This window comes from Stenella coeruleoalba (assembly GCF_951394435.1).
Source record: "Stenella coeruleoalba genome assembly, chromosome: 5".
In the NCBI taxonomy this organism is placed as follows: domain Eukaryota; kingdom Metazoa; phylum Chordata; class Mammalia; order Artiodactyla; family Delphinidae; genus Stenella; species Stenella coeruleoalba.
In genome coordinates, this window is record NC_137150.1 from 74,211,932 (window position 1) to 74,224,006 (window position 12,075).

Here is a 12,075-nt window from a genome sequence, read left to right on the forward strand (position 1 = left end):
CGTTAGATCACCCATAGGTCTATTCCAGTTATAAATACGCAGGCCCCATCCTCGGAGATTCTAATTTAGGGGATTTCCATTTATACTAAGAGTCCAGGGTGATTATGGTTTACATTTTTTTTTTTTTTTAAAGATCACCTAGTCTTTTTTTGTTGAATTTATTGTCCTGACTTTAATGTCATGTCCCTGCAGTACTTGGCGAGGTCAATTTTCACCCTCTTTTTATTGTTCTTTGCAAAACCTCACATAAAATGGTCTACCCTTCCACCATATTTAACACTACTGTAAGAAATGAAATTGCTTTCCTACTATTCTGGTTCATTCTCTTTTAACACTCTTTGCATACTAAAAAGGTTGCTCTCAGCTTTTCTTGTTTTCCAAACTTTATAATAATAACAACTATTTTTATAGTGCTCTTACACACACTAGTATGTGCCAGGCACTGTTCTAAACACTTGATATCATTAACTCATTTAACCCTCACAACTCTGAGTACTGTTTTTTTTTTGGAATTTTATTTTATTTATTTTTTTATACAGCAGGTCCTTATTAGTCATGTTTTATACACATCAGTGTATACATGTCAATCCCAATCGCCCAATTCGTCTCCCCCACCCCCGCCGCTTTCCCCCCTGGTGTCCATACGTTTGTTCTGTACTTCTGTGTCTCTATTTCTGCCTGGCAAACCGGTTCATCTGTACCATTTTTCTAGGTTCCACATATATGCATTAATATACAATATTTGTTTTTCTCTTTCTGACTAACTTCACTCTGTATGACAGTCTCGATCCATCCACGTCTCTACAAATGACCCAATTTCGTTCCTTTTTATGGCTGAGTAATATTCCATTGTATATATGTACCACATCTTCTTTATCCATTTGTGTGTCGATGGGCATTTAGGTTGCTTCCATGACCTGGCTATTGTAAATAGTGCTGCAGTGAACATTGGGATGCATGTGTCTTTTTAATTATGGTTTTCTCTGGGTATATGCCCAGTAGTGGGATTGCTGGGTCATATGGTAGTTCTATTTTTAGTTTTTTAAGGAACCTCCATACTGTCCTCCATAGTGACTGTATCAATTTACATTCCCACTAACAGTGCAGGAGGGTTCCCTTTTCTCCACACCCTCTCCAGTGTTTGTTGTTTGTAGATTTTCTGATGATGCCCATTCTAACTGGTGTGATGTGATACCTCATTGTAGTTTTGATTTGCATTTCTCTAATTATTAGTGATGTTGAGCAGCTTTTCATGTGCTGCTTGGCCATCTGTATGTCTTCTTTGGAGAAATGCCTATTTAGGTCTTCTGCCCATTTTTGGATTGGGTTGTTTGTTTTTTTAATATTGAGCTGCATGAGCTGTTTATATATTTTGGAAATTAATCCTTTGTCCGTTGATTCATTTGCAAATATTTTCTCCCATTCTGAGGAGTGTCTTTTTGTCTTGTTTGTAGTTTCCTTTGCTGTGCAAAAGCTTTTAAGTTTCATTTGTTTATTTTTGTTTTTATTTCCATTTCTCTAGGAGGTGGATCAAAAAAAGATCTTGCTGTGATTTATGTCAAAGAGTGTTCTTCCTATGTTTTCCTCTAAGCGTTTTATAGTGTCTGGCCTTACATTTAGGTCTCTAATCCATTTTGAGTTTATTTTTGTGTATGGTGTTAGGGAGTGTTCTAATTTCCTTCTTTTACATGTAGCTGTCCAGTTTTCCCAGCACCACTTTTTTTTTTGGCTGCGTTGGGGCTTGAGAATCTCAAGTCTTAATAGTAAAAGTTTCTGGATAAATGAGGTATTACCACCCGACTTTGCTATTGACTTATGTGAATTGGGTGATGACGTTTTCCACCACAGAAGGGTTTTATGAGGATTGTTGAGTTAACATTGATGAACTCTAAGAATCCTTTTCAGTAAAATATAACAATATTATCTTAATCCAGTATTATATATGCTTTATAGGTCTTTTCAAACTCTTTAGTAATAGAATGAGGTAGAGCAGAGTGCTTTTTGATTACCTTATTCTGAAATGTATCTCCTTTTTCATTCTCTCAGCAAATAATTTGAGTGCCTGTTATGTGCCAGGATCTCTTATCAGGTACTGAAGAAAGGAACTGGGTTTTTTGTTATAACACTATAGGTGGTCTGAGTAGAAATTGATTTTTCAGAGTTGTGCTGACCTCAGGAAGGAAGAGCCTGTCCCACAAATCAAATAGATTATGAATTATATAGAGAATCCATTCCCAGCAATTTATTATACACCACTGGTTCCCAGAAAAGATTAGTGATTTTAGTATCAAAAAGATTCTAAATTGAGTGATTTAAAATGAGGAAAATTTAATTGAAAGAAGGAGAGAAATAGATATACTAGCTATTTGTCAAGCTTTCTCCTACATGTTAGCTTGATTGTGGAAGGAGTAGCCTTACGGTAAATAACTGATTGTAAGAATGGGGATGGAAATAAGGAATAGTACTTAAGAGAAAAACGAAGAAGAAAATTAGTTAAAAAAAAAAAAGTATTAGTATTTTATTTATCTAATTTCTCCAGGGAATTTTGTATTCTGGGTAAATAATTTTTCCACAGAATCAAACCCTAATTTTAAAAAATATTTGGATGTAAACCTTCCTTTTAAAAAATTCACATGCTTCTTTGCCTGATATTTAGGAAATATGAGAGAAATAACCTTTTCTAAGGCTCAGGGTCATTCTCCTGAACATCAGTTATTGATATCATGTTATATATACCATGCTTATGATATAGTGAATTTCATGTTCTAGCACTGGCAAAAGCTTGCCATTTAGAAATGAAATTTGTTAATAAGTAAAATCAAATGCTGAGAGACAGTAAAAATCATGGAGAATGAAAGAAAGTGACAACGTGAGGTGGGATATTAACGATAAGTAGGATGGTCAGGATGTTTAGGTGGTTATTGCTTTGGGCTACTTTGTTATTTTGTTGTATGTCTTTGGGCTTGCACTCTTCTTCCATTTCTAGTTGGATTTGGAGAGTAAAGTGAACTTTAGATCTCACTCCCCACCCTCAGTTGCAGTAAAACAGCTCATAATAGGTGAGAATTTTAAACTGTCTCCTCCAAATTGTTTTTGGGGTTTTGGTGGTTTAGAAATTGATTTAAGAATGTATGATAAAACTTATAATCATTAGTTTAAAATATGCTTTAACAATTTCAGTAGTACATAGTATACATAGAGTGGGGAAAATCACATCTGCCTTTTAAGAGAATAAAACTTTCTCACTGACGGGTGTCAAGTTTCAGTTATTTGGTGGCAGTGACCCTTGAGGAGTCAAAAATCTCTAAATTGAATAGGCAGAGGTTAGTGCTTCGTTGGATGAAAATTGGTATATTATTTAACATAGGCATTGCTATGTATATAGATAGCTAGCTGGGAACAGATTTGGCTCAGAACAAAAAATATATCTGCTAATGGACCGTGAGGTTAAGAAAGAAGATTAATTGAGGAGTTCCATTTGGTATTGAAATATTCTACTGAAAAATTCTGTTTTAAACTTATGAAACAGTTAAGGAAAAAAATCAAGTATGCTGAGTATTGTTTAGACTATTACTAATTTCTTTACTCTTGATGAAGCCTGGTTGCTTGATCTTTATAACGTACCATATTTCTCCAAAAGCAGCAGTGACAGGAGTCAAGACAAATCATGTGGAGATATTATAGCAGGCACCTTAGGGTTTAAACTTGGAAATTTCAAATTCTTCCGTTGTAATGGTGCTCATATGTTGAAGGGAAAAAGAAAAGCAAAAACATTTTATGGTACTCGTAGCAAGTAAGCCTGCTAATCTCAGGCAAATCCACTTACCTGGTAGATCACATTTTACTAAAAGATCTGGAAAGGATGTGAACAGGAAAAGAAACCAAGTCTATACCAAGGAAGATAATTTTACCTGTATTAATGAGCCATTTCTGTTCCACCAAGGAACTTTGTTCTTTACATAGCCATTTCACTATGTTACTACTTAGTGAATTTGCAGCAAGTTTTACAAAGAATAGAGTGGTAAGCTGTGAGGATGTTCGGTATGGGTAGTAGGCAGCCATATCAACAGACATTTATAGAGTTTCACTATGATACCGTTTGGGTACTGGGGTTATAGTGGTGAGTAAAACAGACAAGATCTGTCGGTTATATTTAAAACATTATAAATTGGAAGAGCCACTGGTGTTCTTCTGAGGCAAGATAATTTTCTTTTATATTGATACAAAGATGTGTGTTACCCTGGCCTAAGAAAAGAAAAAAATTAATATAAAATTAAATACAAAATGTTCAACAATTTGATTTTTGTGTCATTGAACTTACAAATATGCTAGATTTTTCAGTCTGCTTATTCACAAGTCAGTGTTTGCTGTTTCATCCATAAAATCCACCTTGAATTAAGGCTTGAGTCCACAGTGAAAGGCAGTATTACCCCCAGTGCCAGAAAACAATGACCTAGAACTCCTTAACTCTTCATAAAAGGGCTTTGTATAGTCAAGGATTACATCCGTTTCACATTAAGTAACTTGGGCCGGATTTGTTCCTTACAAAGCCTTTCCTTGCAGTTGCTATGCCACAGAAAGCTATTGAGTTGCCATGTTTTTGGCACTTGGATCTTCTTATTTGTTATCAACATATGCGAAAAAATACCTGGTGCTATCTTGTTTTTATTCTGTTTCGTATAAAATGTTTAACATCTTTTTGTTACTTATTTTATGTTGGAAATATTTTGAATCATGTTTTAAAAGATTTTGTGGGTTTTTTGTTCGTTTGTTTTACACATTGTTAACTTGAATATTATTTTGTGACTTGGAGGGGTTGAAAAAATTTTAGACTGACTGACCAGAGATGAAACTTTCTGTTCTCACTGACTCTTCAGGAAGCTGTGACACCCACTTGCATTCTCCTGCCAAATGTTTCCCTCTGTGACTTTGGTACATAGACTTTGAAGCATTGTTGACCACATTGGCAGTTTGCCCAGAACCCACATGCCCTGTATAATTTGCATAATAAATACCGTTGATTTACATACAGTATAGGCTGAATTGTCTTCCTGAATTTAAAGTAAAAAATTGTTTTAAAAAAATTAAAGCCCTTTTTCCTTACTTACTCCCTCTTTCTAGGTTTTGGGAAGGGGGTCATAGCTGTGTATTTACAGGCCCTAATCAGTTTCCACAGGACTTTGTATTTTGTAAGATGTTTGCTAGATTTCTCTACCCTGTGTGGTACACAGTTTCTTGGCTCCCACTCTGTATGCCCCCACCTCCAATACTGTTTCCCTCTCACTTGCCATATTCCTCCTGATCTTACCTCCTAGATTTCTCTGCTTCTTATCTTCACATCATATTTTGTCATCTTTCTTCTCTCCTCAATAATGAAAAAAGGGATTATTTGTTATTTTCACTCTGCCATGTGTCTGGTGAGAAGAGGCAGTTTAAATGTTGCATGTTGGACAAATGGTTGATAAACTGGAATACATGAAGCCCAAAGGTGAGCTTCTCTCCGGAACTGTCCAGACCTGGCCCAAGATATTCTCGACCACAGGAAGCACAGGCAGACAAGGTTGATGTCTTTTGTCACCTGTCTTCCTTCCCCATACCCACTCTCATTTATTAAGGAATATGCTTAACAATAGTTCAGTAGTCCTAGAATAACCTTAGAGGTCCTAAACTGAACCAGACTCAAAATTCAGTTCTAGGATGACTTAAAAAGTTAGTTTTCTTTTTTTCTTCTTTAAGAAGAAAGAAAAAGGAGAACGTAATAAGTAAGCGTTTGTATGGTTCAGAAAAATGTTTTAAGTATGTACAGTGTAAAACCTCCCTCCTGCCATATCTCCTATATGCCAAGTTCCCCAGCCATGACAACCAAGGTTATATACATTTTATGTATATCCTTCTCAAATAGTTTTTATGCATATGCAAACAAATATATATTGCTATATGTACTATCTTGTATACAAAATTAGCAAAATTATATACTAGATTCTGGACCTTGCTTTTTTTCTTACTTAAGAATAAATCCTCGAGCTCTTTCTATGTAAGTATATAGAGAGCTTTCTCGTTTTATTTTACAGCCACATGATATTAAATTGTATTCATTTTCCATGATTTATTTAACCAGTGCTATTTGATTGATATTTACGCCATGTCTAAAACATAAGACTTTTGTCCTGCATATGTGATATTTTGAAATTGAAAATAAAGCTATACTCACCCTAGCAGAGAACACTTAGGGGACTCTACTAGACATCAGGTTTGGAGAGGAGGGAGCAGAGTGCTGAGATCTTACCTAACCAGCTTCCAAGGTTTTATTAGTGATTTTTACCCATACTGAGTCACATTGTACTTTCTTAAAATTAATGGTAACATTATTCTAATAGCCCTCTCAAGATTATTTAGGAAAAAATATTTCATAGTTTCTGGTGACCATTGTTTGCATTAAAAGGCATTATCTGTTTTATAAGTTAGTATTACGTTTTAAAAATTTCTTTCTTTTGTTTCGCCTTTTTTTTTTTAAAACCAGATCCTTACAATAAATGAGGATGGATCACTTGGTTTGAAAACCCCTAAATCTCACGTTTGTGAGCACTGCAATGCTGCCTTTAGAACGAACTATCACTTACAGAGACATGTCTTCATTCATACAGGTATTTCTTGAATTAAAGTGGGCTTATGGCCATTAAAATTATTATCTTTGCTATTTTCATCTTCTTGTAAATGTCATTCATTTCTAAGGCTTTAGGTAACCTGGCATTTCAAATCAGAGACTTCATAGGCCAGGATGTAAGAAGGAAAGCAGGAAAAACTTTAAATGAGAAAACAATTAGTATAGATGTGCAAAATTAGTCTTAATTGAATATTTATCTGGCTTAATGTGTTCTTTTTAGCTAGAGAAACAGTCAAAGAATGAACTATTAAAAGCCTGTCAGCATTTATTTTTCTATGTAAGATGTCCAGATGGAGTTTGAAATATGAATTTGGGAATCAAATATAAAAAAATAACATGAAGTTGTGGAGATCAGAACTAAAGACCTGATCACAGATCTTTGGGGAAAGATTACTAGACATGTACGTTGAGTTAAGGGGGGGGTGGGTAGGGAGACAGAGTAATAAGGTAGATTTGATGAACTGATAAAATACAGTGTTCCAGAAGCCCAAAGAGAATTCCAAGGAGGGTAGGATCAACCATAGCACACAGCCTTCTGAGAGGATAGAGAGAGACCTGAGAGCTGAGAACAAACCATTAGAATAAATAGCAGGGAGATCATGAGTAAGCTTTTCAGAAAGCAGAGTATAAGGATTAAAGGACAAGTGGGTGGTGAAGAATTTGAGACATAGGGTAGACTACTGAAAGGAAAGGCTCCAACAGAGAGGGAACGTTTGAAGAGACAGGATTAGTTTTTTTTTAAGGGGATGTTTAGAAAGTTCTGAAGGTTCTGGAGAAAATAAGTGAAAGGGCATAAAGTGGTGGTTAGCCAGGGAGAACAAGGTGGGTGGATCTTCCTCCAGATAAAAAGAAGAGATGTTTAAGACACACTTGGTAACCTGTAGAGTCCTTTCTAGCCTTGTGATTTTTAAATTCTATTTTAAATTGCTTTATTTATTTACTTCTTTTTCCCTTGAAAGATTTAATCTCATTTTTGTGAGGTTGTGAGAATGTGAATTTTTAAATCTTGGGGAGGAAATTGAGAGGAAATAAAATTCTGTTAATGAATAGTATAAAAACTTTGTGTGGATAATTTGGAATTTCCAGAATTTGGGCTTCTAAGATTTCTCTTTCTTCAAAAATAGTAACTATAAACTGTGTTTTATCCAGTAACTAATTTGTGGATGTGAAATTATTTTAAGGTGAAAAACCATTTCAATGTAGTCAATGTGACATGCGTTTCATACAGAAGTACCTGCTACAGAGACATGAGAAGATTCATACTGGTGAGTGTTGCCTCCCTTACTAGGGTCATTAAAATTACCATTTCAAATATAGGGAAGAATTTTTAATAAGGAGCAACAACTTGTTGCAACTTTTGTCAGTTTTGTTTCTTAAGAGTATTTATCACAGCTTGTCTTTTTTCTTCCTTCAGTAAATCAGTATTAACTGTAGGACTTGACTTAATATCTGAGCCTAATAAATTACTTTGAAATAGAGTTTCATAATAGCTTAAAATATGTTTAAAGTGACAAATGGAAAGAAAATTTTGTGTAATAGCTGTTTCCTTAGATGTTTAACAAGTTTAGAGTAGGTAAAAATATCATTTGCAGTAATTAGCCAGGGGGATGAAGCAAAGTGCCTGAGTCCTAAAATAGCGATACCACTTTTTTCCCCCTTACAGTTTCATGTATATAGCTTACTATATCAAGAGAGTTATAATCTTATAAATTGTAAACTTCCAATTTTTAAGTCAAGTTGTTAAAGATTTAGAAACAAATATTTTGGAAGATCACTATAAAGGAACCCATACCTTTAAAAGTTGAGCCTCATTTTAGAGCAAACATTTAGTTGCATTTATTCTTTTTTTTTTTTTTTTTGACGAACGTAAAACCAAGTTTTATATGTAATCTTGATTTAGTAAACTATCAACTTTTGACATCTCTAAGCATGATGAAAAGTGTTTCTTTAGAATTTATTTCCAGTATTTTGCCTTTTTGTGATGGAATAAAAGAGTTGGTAAATTTGTATAACTTTGGTTCTTACATTTAAATAGAATTGAAAATGATGGTGATAATATATGAATATTGAAAATATTAAGGTTCTTCATATATCTCTATATTAAGTAGTCAAGCAAGTACCTGCCCAGTGTTGTTATTTAGATGTGTTCTCATGGTACCTACAGTACCTGTGAAAGGGGATCTTTGGACAGTTTGTCATATAGAGGAAGCAAGCTTTTCTGCCTAATAAACTTTCCTTAACTTTATTGGCCCCTAACAAACATGAACATGGCTAGTCTCCTAAATAAAACTTCAGCTGTGTAGCACATCTGTATGCTTTGATGTTCTACTTTTCAAAGATCATTATGCGCACCACCCATTTCAGTTTCTTAAGTAAACATTTTTCACCATTTCTAGATGGGAGTATACAAGGCACTTGGGAGGAAGAACAACGGTATTGATTTTTTTTTTTTTAAGTCCTGTTATTTTTTTTTAATATTCTATTTTTTTTTTTGGCTGTGTTGGGTCTTAGCTGTGGCATGCGGGATCTTCGTTGAGGCATGTGAGCTCTTTGTTTTGGCACAGGGGCTTCTTTCTAGTTGTGGCATGAGTGCTTAGTTGCCCCCGTGGCACGTGGGATCTTAGTTCCCTGATCAGGGATCAAACCCGCGTCTTCTGCATTGGAAGGTGGATTCTTTACCACTGGACCACCAGGGAGGTCCCAACTTTATTGATTTTTTTGTGACTTATAGGTAAATTTAAAGTTTATACAATAATAAAAGCCAATCAGATAATGATAAATGAAAACAGTTAAATGTTTTGTATTTTTTAATACCTATTAGATTTTGATGATTTAATCACTCATTCAACAAATTTTACTGAGCTGGCAGTATTTTTCATGTACCAGAAATAGGTAATAAAAGGCAGTTTCCTTGGAGTTCACCTTTTTAAAAAAAATTTTTATTGGAGTATAGTTGATGTACAATGTTTTGTTAGTTTCAGGTGTACAACAAAGTGAATCAGTTATACATATACATATATCCACTCTTTTTTTAGATTCTTTTCCCATATAGGCCATTACAGAGTACTGAGTAGAGTTCCTGTGCTATACAGTAGGTGTTTATTAGTTACCTATTTTATATATAGTAGTGTGTTTATGTCAATCCCAGTCTCCCAATTTATCCACCCCGCCCCCACCAAATCCCCTGGTAACCGTTTGTTTTCTACATCTGTGACTCTACTTCTGTTTTGTAAATAAGTTCATTTGTACCCCTTTTTTTAGATTGCACATATAAGCAATATCATGATATTTGTCTTCCTGTGTCTGACTTACTTCACTTAGTATGACAGTCTCTAGGTCCATCCATGTTGCTGCAAATGGCATTATTTTGTTCTTTTTTTGTGGCTGAGTAATATTCCATTGTGTGTATGTACCACATCTTTATCCATTCTTCTGTTGATGGACATTTAGGTTGCTTCCATGTCCTGGCTATTGTAAATAGTGCTGCAGTGAACATTGGGGTGAATGTATCTTTTCGAACTATGATTTTTCTCTGGGTATACACCTAGTAGTGGAATTGCTGGGTCTTATGGTAGTTCTATTTTCTTTTTTTTAGTATTTTTATTGGAGTATAATTGCTTTACAATGGTGTGTTAGTTTCTGCTTTATAACAAAGTGAACCAGCTATACATATACATATATCCCCATATCCCCTCCGTCTTGCGTCTTCCTCCCACCCTCCCTATCCCACCCCTCTAGGTGGTCACAAAGCACCGAGCTGATCTCCCTGTGCTATGCGGCTGCTTCCCACTAGGTATCTATTTTACGTTTGGTAGTGTATATATGTCCATGCCACTCTCTCACTTTGTCACAGCTTACCCTTCCCCCTACCCATATCCTCAAGTCCATTCTCTAGTAGGTCTGTGTCTTTATTCCCATCTTGCCCCTACGTTCTTCATGTCCTTTTTTTTTTTCCCCTTAAATTCCATATATATGTGTTAGCATATGGTATTTGTTTTTCTCTTTGACTTACTTCACTCTGTATGACAGACTCTAGGTCCATCCACCTCACTACAAATAACTCCATTTCGTTTCTTTTTATGGCTGAGTAATATTCCATTGTATATATGTGCCACATCTTCTTTATCCATTCATCTGTTGATGGACACTTAGGTTGCTTCCATGTCCTGGCTATTGTAAATAGAGCTGCAATGAACATTTTGGTACATGACTCTTTTTGAATTATGGATTTTTCAGGGTATATGCCCAGTAGTGGGATTGCTGGGTCGTATGGTAGTTCTATTTTTAGTTTTATAAGGAACCTCCATACTGTTCTCCATAGTGGCTGTATCAATTCACATTCCCACCAACAGTGCTAGAGGGTTCCCTTTTCTCCACACCCTCTCCAGCATCCATTGTTTGTAGATTTTTTGATGATGGCCATTCTGACCGGTGTGAGATGAAATCTCATTGTAGTTTTGATTTGCATTTCTCTAATGATTAATGATGTTGAGCATTCTTTCATGTGTTTTTTTGCAGTCTGTGTATCTTCTTTGGATAAATGCCTATTTAGGTCTTCTGCCCATTTTTGGATTGTGTTGTTTGTTTTTTTGATATTGAGCTGCATGAGCTGCTTATAAATTTTGGGGATTAATCCTTTGTCAGTTGCTTCATTTGCAAATATTTTCTCCCATTCTGAGGGTTGTCTTTTGGTCTTGTTTATGGTTTCCTTTGCTATGCCAAAGCTTTTAAGTTTCATTAGGTCCCATTTGTTTATTTTTTTTATTTCCATTTCTGTAGGAGGTGGGTCAAAAAGGATCTTGCTGTGATTTATGTCATAGGGTGTTCCGCCTATGTTTTCCTCCAAGAGTTTGATAGTGTCTGGCCTTACATTTAGGTCTTTAATCCATTTTGAGTTTTTTTGTTGTTTGTTTTGTTTTTTTGTGGTACGTGGGCCTCTCACTGCTGTGGCCTCTCCCGTTGCGGAGCACAGGCTCCAGACGCACAGGCTCAACAGCCACGACTCACGGGCCCAGCTGCTCTGCGGCATGTGGGATCTTCCCAGACCGGGGCACGAACCCGTGTCTCCTGCATCGGCAGGCAGACTCTCAACCACTGCGCCACCAGGGAAGCCCTTAAGTTTATTTTTGTGTATGGTGTTAGGGAGTGTTCTAATTTCATACTTTTACATGTATCTGTCCAGTTTTCCAAGCACCACTTATTGAAGAGGCTGTCTTTTCTCCACTGTATATTCTTGCCTTCTTTATCAAAGATAAGGTGACCATATGTGCGTGGGTTTATCTCTGGGCTTTCTATCTTGTTCCATTGATCTATATTTCTGTTTTTGTGGCAGTACCATACTGTGTTGATTACTGTAGCTTTGTAGTATAGTCTGAAGTCAGGGAGTCTGATTCCTCCAGCTCTGTTTTTTT

The 12,075-nt window shown here is 35.7% G+C and overlaps 1 protein-coding gene across 6 annotated transcripts in view; it reads left to right on the top strand.

Moving 5' to 3' along the window:
• ZNF148 (zinc finger protein 148) overlaps nucleotides 1-12,075 on the top strand; it is a 130,772-nt gene that overhangs the window by 79,369 nt on the left and 39,328 nt on the right. For all 6 annotated transcript variants that reach the window (XM_079923157.1, XM_079923158.1, XM_079923160.1 and 3 more), the window contains 2 exons: nucleotides 6,521-6,644; nucleotides 7,846-7,929. In XM_079923157.1, coding sequence (XP_079779283.1) covers nucleotides 6,521-6,644; nucleotides 7,846-7,929 — 208 coding nt within the window. The remainder of the gene's footprint in view (nucleotides 1-6,520; nucleotides 6,645-7,845; nucleotides 7,930-12,075) is intronic.